This window comes from Psammomys obesus, unplaced genomic scaffold (genome assembly GCF_907164565.1).
Source record: "Psammomys obesus unplaced genomic scaffold, mPsaObe1.curated_primary_1811, whole genome shotgun sequence".
Taxonomy (NCBI): Eukaryota; Metazoa; Chordata; class Mammalia; order Rodentia; family Muridae; genus Psammomys; species Psammomys obesus.
In genome coordinates, this window is record NW_026596345.1 from 763931 (window position 1) to 782680 (window position 18750).

General features: G+C 41.5%; 1 protein-coding gene across 5 annotated transcripts in view; it reads left to right on the forward strand.

Moving 5' to 3' along the window:
• Elmo1 (engulfment and cell motility 1) overlaps nucleotides 1-18750 on the forward strand; it is a 517373-nt gene that overhangs the window by 105361 nt on the left and 393262 nt on the right. For all 5 annotated transcript variants that reach the window (XM_055597231.1, XM_055597230.1, XM_055597234.1 and 2 more), the window contains exons 3-4: nucleotides 14033-14073; nucleotides 15057-15129. In XM_055597231.1, coding sequence (XP_055453206.1) covers nucleotides 14033-14073; nucleotides 15057-15129 — 114 coding nt within the window. The remainder of the gene's footprint in view (nucleotides 1-14032; nucleotides 14074-15056; nucleotides 15130-18750) is intronic.

Sequence of the window (18750 nt, forward strand, 5' to 3'; positions counted from 1 at the left end):
TGGTTGGATTTGGTAAAGTAGCAGCTATTTCTTAAGCTTCCTTGAATATAAAGTGACTAGGGTAGTTTGTTCCCTGGGTCTTCTCTTTTCCCTCCCTCTCATTCTCTTTTTCTTAGGATAGTCTATAAAATCTTATATGCTCTTAGAATGTTACATGCCTATAAAATAAAGGCAACTAATGTATTTCTTTCTTCAACTAAAAGCAGAATTTAATTAAGCAGGAGTGAGTTCCAGCATCTGTTCTGCTCTTCCTTTTGAAGAGAAGCTTACATTTTTTTATGCTTTCTAGGTAGGTGGAAGAGGTGTTCTGGCAACCTACCTCCTCCCATAGAAATTTTGCTTAGTGAAGCTTGGGCAGCTCTGGGCAGAGTTTTGAATCAATAGTATTGACTGAAACTTTGTGACCAAAGTTTCATTTCTGCAATGTTCTGTGTATGTCATGCCTTGTGTTTCCTTTTTAATAGATCAGTTAGAGACTAGTATGTGGTAGGACACACACACACACATCTGTAGCTTCTGAAACCTGTGTCCTTGTCCTTTCTGGGCTTTGCCAGCCTTTTCAGGATCACTGTGGCTTCCTTATATCTCTCATCATCTGTCATATTCATTCATGTGTCAATACAGAGTCCTTCCTTCATAACCTTCCTAAACATGACTTTTCTTAAATTTCCTTGCTTCTCTGTTTAGTTGACATTCATTTTTCCATCTTAGCTGAAGGATAAGTTCTTGAGAGGAGGTCATTTCTGCTCCTCAGACTAGACAGAGGCGGGCCCTTGCTGTGTGCACCTCCAACATTATGAAGGATTTTCCTTGCCAATCTTGAAACCCATTGTGCGGTGGTCTGTATTGTTCCAGAGTGTGTACTTTGTGCCCGACACATGGCAGAGTCACATTGGTAAGCTCTGGTAGTTGAGAAAAGGAGAGGGATGATATTTGTGTTATAGCGATAAACACATTCTCCATGTTTATATTCTGTGTTTGGCTTCTGAGAGGGTACCACTTTTCTTGTCCTCATCAAGGATTCTCAATATATTTATGAGGGATATTGACGATTAGTGTGGTTCTTCCCACCATGACTGTTGGACAAGTTTGTGTTAATGTGTTTGGACATAGAGCTTCTAATTTCTGGCTGTCACCCTGACATCTTAGTCCATATAGATGACTATACATCTGCCTGATTGTTTTGCCATTCCAGGCATCTCTGGCACTTTGGTTTTAAACATTCTTCACTTCAAGGTTTCTTCTGTTCCTATGCAGTTTTCTTCTCTTCCTCTTTCCTAGGTAAAGGGTTACTTTATCCCCTCTGCTTAAGCTGAAACTGTGTGTTTTCCTAGATTCTGCTCTTACTCATCATTCTACCCATACTACCATTGTAGAAAGCTTATTCTCCACTGTGATCTCTTGTTTTTACACCTGCTGTTGCTGCTGCCCTTGCTTGTCAGTGCTGAGTAACACAGCCCAGGAGAACTGAAAAATAGTACAACATCAAGCATTATCAAAGGGAGAATTTTATAAGAGAGACTCTAATAACTATAAAAACAAAGGCAGTGAAAACAAAGTTGGTGGTTGAAAACCAAGAACAAGTGAGCATGGTGAAAACAAAATGACTAGAAACCTTAGAAATTAAACACTGCAAATAGCAAATAAAATATAAGGAATAGTATACCAATTACTTAAAGCAATAAAATACACAAAATGGTTTAACTAAAGAAAGAATTAGAAAAAGAGGATAAATATATGGATTTTTTCTAAAAGATAGGCTTAAAAAAGGAATGAAAATTAAGAATGTCACACTCTACTGGCTAGGTCCCAACTCATGATCAGTGGTCAGTTCTACTAATCAAGAGAGTATGAATGGGTGGACGAGAGGCAATATTTAAAGAAACTCTACCTAATATTTTTCTTCTTGCAATTACAGAAAGTTTGTCCATGACAAAGCACAGCTTTCGGGTTACTGGATGATTCAAAGCCTTCCCATGAAAAATCTCGGGATCATAGTTCTCTGGCCAAGAAACAGAAAGTCAAAGGCATAAATTGGGGGTAGTATGCCGCTTTGTAGTTTCAGATGGCTCCAATTTGAAGACTGTTTGGTGAATTGCAAAATGGAATGAGAATAGTTAGCTTGGTATTGCGGCTGCCCAGCCTGGTAACAGGAGGTCAAAAGAATCGAAAGATGTGTCTTCTAGAGTGATGACAGTACAGTTGCTGGCAATGTTTCTCCCTCTTGCAACCTGTGCCTCAGGTTTGGCCTTGTTCGGTGGCTGCCTCTTAAAAGTTTCCCTTGGGTTTTCACTGGCTTCTAATCCTCCAGCAAGATCTGTTGTTTGAGACTACATACCCAGGTCTGACACTTTCCCATCTAAAAACCTGTGATTCACCATGCTTTCAAGAGTTCCTAGATATGACCTAGATGGTTTCTGCTTCCAGCTTGTTTTACTAACATCTTGTATTCTTGTAATGGTGTCAACCCTTCTGTGTTCATTGTAGGAGTCTGTTAAGCTATTCCTTTTCATTTGCTATACCTTTAGCCAAAAAGGCCTGTGGAGCTTAACATGGTTACTGTTGCTGATTACTCCTCTCAATGTATAGGCAGAACAAAGAGGAAAGTTTGAGGTATCTCCTTGAGGTGAACTGACAGAATCAGGACCCAACACTATACTGTAAAGGATAGAGAAGATGTACTATTCATTGTAGGTCTGTATTTTGGCAAGCTTAGAAGAAGACAAATGCAAGTTGAAAACTGAGAGTTTGGAGGTAATAGCTGAGTCTGAGCTTGTGGGTGAATACCCACACATTTGAAGCAGCCTGGGACAATGGAGGATCATGGGGAAGCTGGCTTGTAGGTGGTGATTTGGGTATTAAAAGCAAAATGAGAGCTGGAGTGGAGAAGCTGATGTAAAGAGTTCCAGAGTTAATATTAAGTTTCATCACGAGTCCTGTGGATAATACACGAGGAAGGATCATCCACTAGTCTCATGGACACGCTAAAAGATTATAAATTAAGTAATGTTTATCACCAAGATTAAGCACCGAGGTACCCAGGGTCCTTCCTTCCATTCTGATTGTGTCACCTGTGCTGCATGGCTTTGAACACCTTACATAGCCTCATACAGTTTTTCTCAAGTAATATCCTCTTATATGAATATGTGACCACATAAGCAGCCACTGTTGCTGTATATTATAAGACTGTTCAAGTGAAGGTCTGCGCCAGTGATTTTTTGAAGATACAGGAAATGGGGACTTTGTGGCCATTGTTTGTGTATGTTAGGTTTTCTCTGCAAAACCTGTTTCAATCTTCTTAAAGCCTTCAGTTCTGCCTCAGGTTGTCACCCTCATATTAATGGAACATTTGTTTCAGATTAAGAAGCCCAAAGTCTCTACAGTGCCTTCTGGCAGATACCTCAGTAAACCCATTATGATAGGCACGATAAATTTGCGTAGTGTGTCCACTCACAAAAATGTGAACTAGTGTATGAGAGACCACAGAGGGTGGGAAACCTATAGGAATGTGAACTTTATTTTTTTTTAAGATTTATTTATCATTTATATGTAGTCTGCCAGCATGCCAGAAGAGAGCATCATATATCATTATAAATGGATGTGAGCCATCATGTGGTTGCTGGGAATTGAACTCAGAGCCTTTGGAAGAACAGTCACCTGTGAGCCATCTCTCTAGCTCCCTGAACTTTATTCTTAAAATTGCCATCACCATCAGTCCACTCCCGTATTCTTTGGAGTGCCATGTGTTAGATACTTTTATGTCAGCTTGACACAAGCTAAAGGCATCTGAGAGGAGGAGATCTCAATTAAGAAAATTCTTCCATAGTATAGGGATGTATGCAAGCCAATAAGATGTTTTTCTAATTAATGAATGATGGGGAAAGGGTAGTGCTACCCTTGGTCTGGGGGTCCCAGGTTCTATAAAAAGGAGGCTGAGCAAGCCAGCGGGGAACAAGCCCTCCATGGCTGCTGCATCAACTCCTGCTTCCAGATCCCTGTCCTGTTTGACTTTCTGTCCTGACTTCCTTTGGTGATGAACTGTGATTTGGAAATATAAGCCAAGTAAACCCTTTCTTCCCTAAGTTGCTTCGGTCATGGTGTTTCGTCACAGCCATAGAAACCCTAATTAAGACAAGTGCCAACTTACTGCTATCTTCATTGCTGTTGACAAAGTTTTCCCAATCCTGTGTTCAAACTGAACCTGGATCCTGTTTTGCTTGAGAGCTTATCTGGCTTGTTCACATCTAGTCTCCTAAGTCCAGTCACTTCCTATCTATCAGGGTAAACTGTCATACTTTGTCAACGGTGCACATAACTATGGTTAACCTTCAGTATAGAAGCTTGACACACATTAGTAGATTGTTTGACTTGGAAACACGTAAGCAGACCACAAGACCTGGATCAGCTTATTGTATGAATGAAGAGCATTTGTTGCTAAGGGCGGGGCAGAGTCAAACAGCCTTCCAGTGAGGCTGGAGTCATCTTGAAACAATTCTTGGAAAGCTTGATACTGTGGAAAGTTGAGAGAAATGTAAGGAAGTAAGAAGTCGGTTCTTGTTGTTGTCAGAAGCAATGAAATTTAGGAAATACTGATATGAACAAAATACCAGTTGGGAGGAGACTCAGGAGAACATAGATGACACAAGGGCTTCTGTGTTGTGATTTGGTTTTCTAAAAAAATTTGAGTTTCTTTTTAAATTAGGGGGAGGGATCCCCAGAATGTGTTAGAGTCTCTAAAAGAGATAACTGTTTATTGTTAGCTAATGCATTGGGGTGCTAATTTTATATGCCTTTGCTTATCTTCATAGACCAGTTATTTGTGTGTGTGTGTGTGTGTGTGTGTGTGTGTAACAACTATTGTACTTTATTATGGTAAAAAAATCATTAATTCATAAATCTTGAAACAAGTCCCTTTTAATAAACCATTTTTGAAGTAAATCATTATCAAGAAATAACAAGCAGGATTTGTCATCTTTTTTTTTTTTTATTACCGAAATCTTGTTTCAGTGACTCATATTGCAACTGTTGTCAAATGCTTATTTTGCAAGAAGCAGCTAAATTTGCCTTTGGAAGTGTGATTTTTGCTGCTCTCTTTGAGATCAGGCATTGTTATGAGAACAGGCAATGTATACACATACACTCTCAGAACACAACACACACCTCCACACTATGCCTGCAGCTCTGAAGTGTGGAACAATCAGAAGGTCTCCAGGGGACAATAAAGCTAACTGAGTAACTGGGGTCTGACCCAGTGTCGAGGCACCCTGGGAACTAGATGGGTCAATGTACATTAAAGTTCCTCCAAGTCAGATTGTGCAAGTTTCAGTCAACATGCGAATGCTTTCTCTGTGGTACCCTGACATTTGGAAGCTGGGTTTCTTTTCTTTCTGGGCCAACACTACACATAACTGCTGTGCAGAATCTGTTCAATGAATTTCCATCTATAAAGCAAAGGAAAATCCCCAGCGCTGTGCAGTACCGCTTCAAAGTGTCAGAATAAAGCGGCTGCCAGATTCTTTTAAAGCACTGCAGAAAGGATTAAGAATCTAGGACTCAAAACTCGGGATCTTGCTGGAAAAAAGCTTTCCAATTAAAGGGCTGTGAGTTAATGGCTGTATGGAAAGGTTACTGATCAGTGGGGACCAGAGGTTGCTTTGCCCTCTTGCAGTGTCCCTCCTCAGTGACTTGTCTGCACTTCAGGAATAGTCAGAGACCACAGACAAAGAGAAGTTAAACTCTTCAGGGTGTATAAATTGCATACTCCTTGAAGGCCTGTGTACCTGGTTATAGCCAGAGGGGCAACTATCTTCAAAGTAAATACACTCTTGTTAGTCAAATACATAAAAATAGCTTCAAGGATAAAGATCAGGTTGCACAAGCACAGGCTAGCATCACTTCAGAGCAGGAGAAGGATTGGATATCTAGGAATTTATTTAATTTCTTTCACCAGCGGTTATTAATATTTTTTAAAGTATCTGTAATTGGAGAAACAGGGAGACTACATTGAGTGAACCCATTTGTAGGTGACGTTTGTATCTTACTATGTGCCATGCACTGATGCAAGGGTCTTGTGTCATTGTCTCAATTTTCCAATACAGCTCTGCACAAGGGATAGCTTTTACTATGGCTCTTGGAAGAGTAACCACACACCAAGAAGTAACATACCAAATTTTACAAAACTGCAGACTGCAGAAGATGCAGTGCCACCCCAGGATCCTTCTCTGCATTTACTCAGGAGGTCCTAGTTGAGAGAAGGTTGGGAGAACTAAGCACTAACCATCATCACAAGTGATTTTCAGGGGCCTTCTCGCTTAAGCTCACTCCCGAGCATGTTTTTCTGCGTCCTAAATATATTCCAAGTGAACGTAGTTTTGACGGAGTTGGGTGTTGATTTCAGGAGACCCTTGTGGTACATAGGACATCCTTGATCCTAAAATGTGGCCCATAGTATCCTGACACTGACAGGTGTGTGGGTATATCAGCCGGGCTCCTGCCAGCTGCCACAGGCAGGTGGCAAGGCCGAAACGTGGATAGCAGCAGATTGGAGTGCTGGAAGGTGAACAGGGGCTGAGGAAAGTCCATGAGCTAGGAGCATTGGCTGGCAGTCAGGAACAGGTGGTTGAGTAGCCAGGAATGGTCAGGCTCATCCTGTGCTCGACCGGGAGGGGCTCTGAGAAGGGTTAACAGCTGAGCGGTCTCCTGGGAAAGAGCCTCCTGGCAGGCTGGTCTGGCTTTCTCCTAAATAAACAGTCCTGTTTCAGGTCTTTCATGCCTTAAAGGGGGATATGCCCGGATTGACTGACAAAAGGAGAAAGCTTGTTTTGTGACGAGAAAGATTCCATTTTCAGGGGTGGCAGGACATGCTCTGTAGAGCCATGGATCTGTACAGGGGTTCCTTTCAGAACCAGACCTTAGAAGAAGCATTGGTAAAGTTGATGAAGATTCTGAACCATATTTTTCTAAAGGAAGCGGAGGAGGTAGAGGGGGAGCGGAGAGGAAGAACTAGTATGCAGCTGTGCCAGAGATGCAGACCAGAAATGAACTGCTAGGAAACCAGACATTCCAGGAATCTAGCTTATTTTATGAAAAGTGAATAGAAGTTTTTTTTTTTGTTTTGTTTTGTTTTTTATGGGGAAATTTATTTCTGGACTTACAGACTTGGATTAATTAAATGAAATGAAAGAATTCTCTTGGAGAATAAAAGATAAGATGAGAAGGAAAATGCCATTAAAAGAAGGCTAACTTCTACTCATGGTATAACTCAGTGGAGCACTTGCCTAGCATGGGCAGGGTTCTCGGTTCACATCTCAGGATAAAGGACCTAGATCCAGTTCTACACACACACAGGGAGAAAGTAGAAAACGTTCCCAAGAAGAAAAAGAAAGCTAGCTCAATAACGATATGCACTGCTGTATGTCGACCAGCCAAGGTTCATATGGGAATGGATGCATAGTTGATTTAACAGATGAGTATGCGTTACAAATATTAAAAAAGTCAGCTCACTGTGGCTAAAAGAAAAGGAGAAAAGGTTATGACTCAGGGCCCTGTGTATATAGAAATGTGGTCATGGTCTGGTGCTCCAGGTTGTTCTGAAATGCAGGCCTGCTCTTTTGACCTCAAGGCACTGTGTAGCTGTGGAAGGTACTTTTAACTTTTAAAACAAAACGCTTCAGGAATTTCACTTCATGTGGCTTTTATATATATATATATATATATATATATATATATATTATAAAACCATACTTAAGCAGTTGAAATAGTTTATTTTCAACGTTTGAATCCAAATGATTTCCAGTAGATTCTAAAACTGATTTTGAGTACTGTAGGTGGTTTGGGCATTACATTTTAGACCCAATGTTATTTGCTTTTAGTCTTTTTCTTTCAGTGAATTTTCCAATTAGCTTTAATTTTAAACTTAACACAGCCATTGTCGCCCAAGAGCAAAGCCTCAAGTGAGGAATAATTGCCTAGGTCAGATTGCCCTGTGGGCATGTTTGTGTGGGCTGTCTTGACTATTAATTGATGCGGGAGTGCGCATCTTGGTGGAATCATTATTAGCCAGGTAGCCCTGGACTGCTTAAGAAAGCAAGTTCATGAGGCCATGAACAAGCCACCAAGCAATATTCCTTCATGGTTTCTGCCCCCAGGTTCTTCTCTTGAGTTCCTTTTTCTGATTCCTGTGATATAGACTGAGACCTGGAAATGTGAGCCAAAAACTCTTTCCTCCTCAATTTAGTTTTGGTCATATTGTTTGATCATGGCAACAGTATGGAAAATAGGACAATGAGTGAAAGAAGACTTCGTGAATCTTAGGACACTCTGGGTGAATGCGATGCTCAGGCCACTGTACTTCCAATCTTAAAAACTGGGCAAAGATAAAAACAGCTTGTGGATCGTCATATTTTAGACAAGTGTTAATCTAACTGGACCACTGGCAAAGATGGCGATTGGCTTAGAACTCACTGGTCAGCTAGCCAGATGATGCTTAACGTAAAGGTTCATATAGGAAGTGAAAAAACTATGATACCAGTCCTGTGCTTTCCAGTTTTGTAGCTTAGTCTGTCTTGAGAGTAGCTTGGCTTGCCTGTTGGCTAGTACTTACTAATGATGTGGATCCACGGCCTGCGTCTCTTTTATCACCTGCAGAGTTGTCTTCGTCAGATGGTTGGCTCCAAGCCATGCACTATATTTTTCCTGAGAAAGAATTTGTGCAGAGTAGTGATAGCTTTTATGGATCTGTGAGCTTATGGCCGGCAGCTGCTAAGAGACACCTACCAGTTGTTTGAAGTAGGAAACCAGTGCATCTCAGCCTCTCCTTTATAAGAGTTTGCTTCTTACTTAAACATTCCTGTTTCTTAAATAATTTCTTAATTACTTGGCCAGTGATTTTGGAAGTGATCCCAGGGTGTTGTTTAAGCAGGCAAAATGCTCTGTGAGCACATTTTGGGTTTTTAAAGGGCAGTTAGTTTTGTGGGTTTTGATTTAATAGAAACATTGAGTCTCCTTTTAGATTCGACTAGCTTGTACATACTGTGATACCAGCACTGAGGGTGGAGAGTGGGGGAGTTACAGATGAACTAAGATGCCTTTTTCTCAAGGGACAAGAAGAAAAGACAATATGCAAAGTACTCAGGAATGAGTCATTTTTGTTCCAGGTGAAAAGTGAGAATAATTATGTCTTTCTGGCAAGATCAGGGACATGTACTTGGAGAGGGTGGCTTTGACAGGGATGATAAATAATTAGTAAGATCTCAGTTGTTAGAGATAGAACAAAGAGAAAGTGGACATTTCAATAGACAGAGCACATGGCACAGTGAAAATGTGGATGTAACATAGTTATTTTAATCATCTACAAAATTTAGAAGCAAGGATTATTTGCACAGAGTAGACTTCCTTGACAGCAGACTCTGGAAGGCCTTGCATCTCAAACTTAGGGATTTATATACTTCATAGATAGTAATCATCATCGAAAATCAATGGAAGGTGTTAGAGACACACATGAATAAAATTTTAGAGAAAAGTTGAATTTTGTTTAATTACAAATGACATGGTGATTAGACAGTAAGACTACAGATGTAGAGACTTCACTTGCAGGAAATTGGGGTAACCCCAAGAACAGAGTGCTAGGTACAACTTGAATAGATAACGAGGTTGTGATGATGATAATCATATGATAAGAAGTGGTTTCTTGTAAATGTTGTGCCATGGAAAGCTCTCTGTAATGTGTCGGAAAGACCTGCCAAAGTAAGTACATGGAGTGTAGGGATTCATAGGCAACAAGTCTGAGTTAACTTGGTGGTCCAGCATCTGTTTGCAATTTTATGAAAACAGCTACTCATTAAAGGTTGATACGACAGAAGCTTTCTTGGGCTGGAGAAGTAGAATCTAGTATGTTCCGGTGGCAGGTGGTGTTGGAGGCTTCATCTGAGGGTGGAGTTATGTTGAGGCAGGAGTTCTGAAGACGAGGAGGAAGAGAATAATAAAGAGGATAAGGAAGAGGAGAAGAAGGTGGTTGAGTGAGGTAATGTGACTATCACACAGGACACATCTACAATCTGGAAACAGATCTGAAGGACTTGAAAAAGTGGGACCTAATGATGTCCAAGGACAACAGTGTTGCCACAGTGAACACCAAGTGCCACCAAGGGTGTCTCTTTGAAGGTAAAGGATCATAGTAGGCTGGGTGCCACAGTGACAGTAAAGGGTCATAGTAGATTGATAACACAATGATGTGAAGGGTCATATAAGGCAGGATGAAGGATCATTGTGGCCTGGGTTCCATAATGAGGTGAAGGATCATAGAGCATAGGGTGCTAAGGTGAGGGTGGAGAAGGGTGATAGTGGCCTAGGTACCACAGTGAAGGGTCATAGAAGTCTGGGTACCACAGTAGGGATGAAGAGTCACAGAGGATAGGTTGTTATAGTGATGGTGAAGATGTCACAGAGGGCAGGGTGTCACAGTATGTGTTGAAGGGTCATTATGGGTAGGGTGCCACAGTGAAGGTGCAGGGTCACAGAGGGAGAGATGCTTCTGAGAATGAATGATCATAGTGGGTGCAATGTCATAGTGATGAGGATGAAGAGTTACAGTGGGGAGGGTAAAGTGAGGGTAAAGGGTCATAGTGGATGAGGTGTTGCAAGGAGGGTAAAGGGTCTCAGGGGGTTGTTTGCTACAGTGAAGGTGAAGGGTCATGGCAGGGTAGGGTAAGGAAGATGTGAGGGGCATGGTCCAGGCACCTAGATGTAGAGCTGCCTAGGGAATCCCCAATGAAGTCTTCTTGTTTATGAACACATTGTCTGAAGCAGTGTTAATGTGTCCTATGCAACTGAGTTTTGAGAGAATCTTTAGAAACAGAGTGATGCACTTGGAATTGTTGGAAGTCAGTGAGCTCCATGAGGGGTTGGCTGAGAAGAGCAAAGGAGACAGTAACAGCAGTTTGGAGTTGGGAAGCCTGGGGTAAAGGGAGGGAGGAGGCAGTTTTGGACTTTACTGAAAGAATGTATAGCACAGACACTCTATGAAGGAGGTCACCAAAGGAAGGACCAGGAACAGTGCCAAATGAAACTGACAGGAAAAGGAAGGTGTGAACTATCATAGGTCATTGGATTAAGGTTTGCTTAGAGTGGATAGGAGAAGGGTCAGAAAATGGGTCAGGGGGCCAGCTCCAGCCTTTTGTAACAGTCATTTTAATTGGCTGAGATATATTTTTGAATGTTCAGCTCAGCATTGTTCCTCTCTCTCTGTGGCTAAGAGCTGAGAGTTTTTGTTTAATCTTTCTGTATTGAGTTTTTAAGCCTTTTTCACTTCATGGTCTTTATTCTTTTCATATGCCTTACTTCAGAATGTTCCAGATACAGTGGTATCCTAGAGATGTCTGTCTTTTTAAACTGAGTTCTGTATCTATGAATCAGATGTGAATTAGAACTCAAGTCATTGTCTGAATCCTGGATTTAGAGGTTTGGTTAGGCCTAGACTAGGAGCTTTGGAAACCTTGTCCTAGTGCAGCAGCTATGCTCTCTTTTGACTTGATCCAAGCCTTTCCAGTATTATTTAAGACTGAATCCTGGCGTTATTACTTATGGCTTGTCTTTGAGGGCACAAGAAGTAAAATTTGGGGTTATGGGACTCTCTGATTGGGCCCATCTTGAAAGGGCTCTGCCAACTAGAAATGCAAAGATGTTGTCTTGTTAGACAGGTTTGATTGTTTATTTGATGTTTCTTGTTTTTATTTATTTTTTGACATAGTCTTACCATATACCCCAAGCTGACATTGAATTTGAGATTGTCTTGCCCCTGCCTCCAGAATTCTCGAATTATAGGCCTGTAGCCATGAAAATTTTGTTCCTAAAGTTTCTTGTCCCTTGGTTGCATGAAGACATTTGCTTTCCAGTTCACAGATACAGTCAGTGGACAGGCCATGGCAAAGGCCCAGGACTTGTACAGCATGCACCTTAACTACAGACCTCAGTCAACAGATCTTATTCTAAAAGGCAATCAACTCAGGATGTCAATAATACCTGACTCTGGGCATTTATAAGAATTCTTGGTTCCTCCAGACATGTTATTAAGTGAAATAAGCAAGACTTAAAAAGCCAAGTATATGTTTAAATTATATGAGGACACTAAATTAACCTCAAGTTGAGAATTGAATAGTATTTACTGGAGACTAGAATGGGGTATATGCACAGTACAGAGAGAGGATGGCTAATGGGGATAGGGGCAGTTGGCAGGAGAGACTATTTTTGTTGGTGCGCTGGGATGATATGCTAGCAAGCCATGTTCTAGCCCAGGAACAATAATCTCTAATCTTTTGAAGGACAGTAGGCTAACTGTTCAAATTAATGACTTGAAAAATTTGAAACAGCTAGTATAAAAATGATTTTGAGTGTTCTCAACAAAAAGAAATGATATATGTCTGAGAAAGCAGATGTGAGTTACCCTGAGCCAGTTTCTTCATACTGTGAAACATGTATTGAAATGCCATAAGGTGTACAGGTGCCATGTGTCAATTCAGATGTATCTAAATTACAGACACAAAAGGTAAACCTAAAAAAAAAAAAAAAAATGGTTCTTTTTTCCCCAGCCACTATGTGCATAGCTGCAGGCAGAGACAGACCCTGCTCTGCGCTCATGGAGTCAAAGTAAAGTGGAGTTCTTCAGGGATACTGCATCTCAGCTCAGCCTTTCAGGGGCCTGCCAAAGCCTGTGGAGGGCGGCCACAGGAGCAGCTGCAGACAGGCAGCTTCTTGCTCCGGACCAAGGTTGAGCTTTGTCAGCAACACTGGAGGCCAAGGAACCTAACCATTTTAAGAGTCTTTTACTCTTTTAAAGTAATTCTTATTCAGTTATAACCATTTAATTTTCATAACAGTCTTTAGGGGTGGGTAGCAGCTACCTTCATTTACAGATCAGCTAGTGATGTTTAGAAGATTAAGGTAACTACAGTCTACACTGCGGACACAGTAGGCTACCAGTGTCTGGGCTTGCCATCCCGAGTCAGAATTTCTACCTGTTTACCGGCCACTCGCTCTTCAGAGGGGTTGAGCACTAGCTTTTTTTAATGGGCACATTGGACAGCCCGTAACTGTGTGTTATGATTGGACTTCCTCTGTTTTCCGTATCTGCTCCTTGTCTGGGATTTGTTCTGGTTGACACAGTCCTCTCATCCCTCTTCTCTTGCTGACAGGCAGTGTCTGCTTGCATCTCTTCACTGCATTCCTTCTATCTGGGGGCAGGCGGAGCACAGCTGTGGCAGTTAGGGCAAGAGCACAGCTGTGGTGAGCCACCAGTTGACACAGCAGCACATGGTGTTATGATCACATTTCCTCGGTGGCTCAAGCTGCTTAATAAGTGGAGTTTACTGGGGCCACAGTTGGGTGAAAAGTTTAGGTACCTGTGAGAACAACTGTGCATCTCTCCTGAGCCCATTTGCCACATATCCTCATAACAATATCGTGGATCAGGGGTTGGAGAGACAGCTCAGTAGTTAGAATCTACTCTTCTTCAAAAGTGGCTGAGTTCTTCTTTTAGCACTCACGCTAGATGGTTCATAACCACTTGTAACTCCAGTTCCCTGGGGCTACAATCAGCTCTGCGTACCCTCCCCCTCCCCACATAGACACGTAGTTACAAAATAAAACAAATATTTAAAAAAAATGATCACAAATCAAACCTGTTTGCCTAAAAATCTATGGGCAGTTTGCCTGATTCATGGATAAGCCGGAGGAGCTCTGAGTCCATCTTGACCTTGCAAGCTCCCATTTGATTTTAGTAATATAAATTTAAATATGACTACAATCCTAAGCATAGAAACAAGGACCATAACGGTAATGGATTATTATTCAATTTGATGGAGACACCTACTAGTTTGTTACCTTGAGAAAAGTAGGAGACTGATTTTCAGCCAAGAGTAGCAAATGTAAATTTTCTTTCCTTAAACTTTTTTATTAGTAGTTTCTCTCTCTCTCTCCCCCTCTCTTTTTTGTTTAAAATAATGAAGTGAAACTAACTATATTTCCCTTTTTTTTGCAGAAAAAACCACTGTCTGCAATAATAAAGGAAGTCTGTGATGGGTAAGTGTAACTCAGTTTGGCTGAGGCTCTGTAGTCTGTACATAATAGGCAAATCAACTATTTGCAGGGGGGATGGCGAACATTATTCGTAGTACTATAAGTAAATGATAACCATGCGTATGTTTCTAACTCATTGCTCAGTCTGCCCAACTTCACCCACAAGTCCTGTGTTTCTACCAGTCTTCACCTTTCTTCCTCTAAGAGCGGAGAGTGAAGTAGCTGGTGATTCTGCACTGTAGGCTTGCTTTTGTTTATTTTATGAAGTTGTACTCATGTTGGCCTTCCCAGCAGAGAGCAATCTAAAGGACATTGGGGTTAAACACACACTCCATCTGGAGAAACTCCAGAGAAGATGTGTACCCTCACACACCGTGAAGCATAGGATTCATAGGCCAGAGAAGATGTGTACCCTCACACACCGTGAAGTTCTCCTCACTCTTCTGCCTGAGCTGATAATCCAAGGGGAAAATACATTTTGAAAGTTATAGAAGATGGTTGACTGGCACAGCAGAGCTGGGAATCTATTGTATTCCTGACAAATGGCATAAGATCTGGAATACTCGGAGTGTTCCAGTCTGTGTCAGGCATACCAAATGAGAGTTTAGAATTCAGACATTTCAAGAATACTAATTGCCTAAAATGTAAATTGTGTTTATGTCCTTTGTTTTTAATCTCTTTGCTTCCATCTTTTAAAAGAGGAAAGGGCATTGCATTTAAAATTATACCCACTCGACCGCTAGCGTTGGAGATGAAATGGTCAAAGTAGGACTGGGCCTAGTCAGTCCTCCTGTGAGGTGGCAGAGTAGCTGGTCTGTGTACTGAGGGTGGGCTAATGTGGCTTTGTCTTAGAAAGTGCTTTGTAACAAGCACTGTACTGGCCCACGTCTGATCCGAGGGAGTTTAATTCGTCTTAACTTTGGAAAACTACAAAAATAAAAATGGCCCTCTTCATGTTTCCAATTACTTATGCTTGTGTTTTAAAGGTGGTCCCTGGCCAACTATGAATATTTTGCGCTGCAGCATGCTGATAGCTCAAACTTCTACATCACCGAAAAGGTAGGCCACTGTGTTCTTTAGTCTGGGCCACTTGTACTGAAGGGAAGTAAGTCACTGCTGTTTCTTCTGTTTAGGGCCGACCAAAATGTCATGTCCTCACCCTCTGTGATGACGGGGTGTGTAAAACAAAGACTGCCACATTAGTACCAAAAAGATACCTTTTAGCACATTCAAGAGTGAAGCTTATGAATCCCAGCACTCCGGAGGCAGAGGTGGGTGGAGCTGGTGAGCTGGAGGCCAGCCTGGTCCACATAAAGAGTTCCAGGATAGGCAGGGCTACATAGACCTCGTCTTAAGGAGGAGATAAAGGAGTAAAGTCCAAGTAGGGTTTGTTTATTTGACAAACCTTTAAAAAATGTAAAATTGTATTTATTTACTTATTTATTTATTTGTGCGTGAGAGTATGCAGGTCAGAGGACAACTTCCAGCAATTGGTCCTCTCTTTCTACCGTACGGGTTGTAGGGACCAAGTTCATGATTTTTGGCCTTGACAAAGGCCTTTACCAGCTGTACCATCCTGCCTGCACATCAAATACTTTAATTATCTTTTACATTTTTATGGATTTTATTTTTCTCTATCCATTGCTTTGTTTTCATTGGACGTACTTACAATAACAACAACAAAAAATATTGTGGAATGTGACATTGACTGACTGTTCTATGGCTCTTAGGAACCTGCTTTCTTCTTGGATGACTTTAACACTGCTTAATAAATTTGGGTGGGATGTAGAGATATGTGAAGACTATGAATGATTCTGAAAGGAAGGAAAAATACACACGCACACACATATACATACATATATATATATATATATATATATATATATGTATGTATGTATATGTCCTCTGGGAAGGGGAAATTAGCATTTACTGATCTGTTGTGTGCCAGAAGCTGAGCTAAGCAAATTACCTGTGCTTGCTGGTGACTTTTGAAGACTGAACTCCGACATAAGAATATGGAATTTGGTTAACAGATAAAAAACTCAGTCACTGAAGTCACGAGGTTAGACCACCATCAAATACTTGGCTCTAGAGTTAAGAAGGAGGTTTGGACCTTTGTGCTCCCAGGATTTCGTCTTTGGAAGTTTATGGAAGAGTTCAGCATCCCACGGATCTCCTGAGATCACTTGCTGCAGTGTAAAGGAGCTGTGCGTCCTTGTGGGCGTAGGTCTTGGTGGGGCTGGTGGGGAAAGAGGGAAGCCACTGGTGAGGCTCCGCCACCAATGGTTCCCAGGCTTGTGCTGGAACCATGATGCTCTTGAGAAGGGAGAGTGGGTGACCTTGGGCTCTGAAATGTGGTAGACTTCATTGTCCCAATCAGCAGTTTCTGGGGAGACCTCACAAATTTTATCATGAATCAGATGGTGGGAGATGGAATCAGCAAAATGTACTGCTTGTGTCTCAGTTGCTGGCCCCGCCGACGGTGGCCCTCTGGTTATCAGGAGTGGTGTAGTTATTTGCCTGGAAATGCCTCCAGAAATTGCCTTTGTCTTCCCGGGAGGACACTGAGATTTTCAAGAGTGATCAAGTTTCCTTTTTATATTCCTGGCTGCAGGTAGAGAGGTAGAGTTTGGACTAGGTTTCCTGGCAGGCATTTTTTGTCTTTAAGTATACTTTTGGTTCCTTTATTCAGTCCACAAACACTTAGTTTTCCTTTAGATTACTTTCTAAATATTTTTTGTGGCACTTATATAATTTGTATGCTCTTCTTTGTGAGGTAAAAAGAGTATAAATAATAAAGTAAGTTGAATGTTGGCAGTTATATTTTATCACTAGTTTCGTTCATCATCCATGGACAGTGAAATTGACTCAGATGGTTGCAAAGCCTTAAACACAAGAATAGAACAGAGTAGCTCAGAGTGTATCTTCTGTGTTTTTTTATGAAATATTTTTTCACATACTCACATATCAAACATATAGATTGAACTGCTTCTTCGCCTTTTGTTGTGATGAGCGAGCCAGGTCACAAATATGGGGAGTTGCATCTCCCAGTGGCTGTCATATTCTCATTGGTTAATGCCTTAGTTTATTGGTTTATAATCACATCGGGGTAGAGAGAGAGAGGAAGGGAGAGAGGGAGGGAGAGAAAGAGAGACAGACAGATAGAGACAGAACCTTTCACAAGGGCGCATTTTCAAGTCTCATTGCCAGAGACTGAGTAGGTGACTTGGGTGGGTCCTAGAAGTTTCTATTTAAGATATTCTCTGGGGAATGCTAGTATAGGAGAGCCAGGGATTTCTCAGGAAAGAGCCCTGTGCTTCAGGGACAGACAGGTTTCCTTTCTAAAGAACTGGACCTATAGCCATGGGGCATGATGTACTCTGACCCAAAGTTGTTACAAGGTAACATCGAGGAATCTATGCTTGTACCGCCATTTCGTAGAATGATTTATAAAACCACTATCAATACCGTCATACACTGTCATGTCATTCATTATTTTTGAGGTATTGTAATCATTTTTCGGAGGGGAATCATGTTTGCCTAAGAAATTCTTACTGTTGGGTTTCAAAGGGACTGCCCGAGTCTGTCTGCCATCACTTCTTCAGCACACAGTCACAGAGATTAGCCTTTTATGAAGAGCTGAGAGGGTGCGAAAACTCATGATCCCGGTCTTAGTTCTTTGTTTGTAAGTAACATGTCACTGCTCTTCTCCTCCAGCTGCACAGGCCTGTGCAAGGCCCAGAGCTAGACATGCAGAGTGTAGGAGACTGCAGTCTACCTTGACCCCCTTAGGGTCAAACCGTGGCTACCCTCGGTCTGTGTCAAAGTTCTTGTAAATTAGTTATCTCCTAAAATAGAGACCCCTTTCCATTCCTAAAATAGCATAGTTACCATCCTCTTGTTACTTACAGCCCAGTGAGGTAGGTAATATCTGCATCACCATGGTAACCAGTGACTAATATTTGAAGCTTGTACATGTCATTAGTTTCTGACTTTCACTTGCTGTGAAATGGTTTTCCTCTCTTACACACACACACACACACACACACACACACACACACACACACACACACAAAATCACCTTTAATTTAAAAGTGAAAATATTCTCTAACCCTGGCTCAACATGGGAACACATGAGGCCACTGAGGGATGTCTGGGTTTGTGCCAAAGATTTCCTCATGTTATCTACACCCATTTTTAAAAATAGTTCTCATTTGCTTATTGGGCCGGTAACAGGGTTTTCAGTGTAGTGAAGACAACGTTATGTTCAGGAGCATTCTGTAGAAGGATAGTGTGAAAAGTTGTAGGGAACGTGAAGATGCATGTATTTGCAAATTCTGTCTCAGAAACATAAATTGCAGGATAAATGAGTGGTGTGTGTGTGTGTGTGTGTGTGTGTGTGTGTGTATGTGTGTGTGATGTATGTGTTTCAGTGAAATTTCTCTTTAGGGTAAAAATGGCAGTGAGAGTGCTTTTTTTCTTTTTTTAAAATTTTTTATTAATTACACTTTATTCATTTTGTATCCCCCCATAAGCCCCTCCCTCCTCCCCTCCAGATCCCACCCTCCCTCCCCTTTCTGCATGCATGCCCCTCCCCAAGTCCACTGATAGGGGAGGTTCTCCTCTCCTTTCTGATCTTAGTCTATCAGTTCTCATCAAAAGTGGCTGCATTGTCCTCTA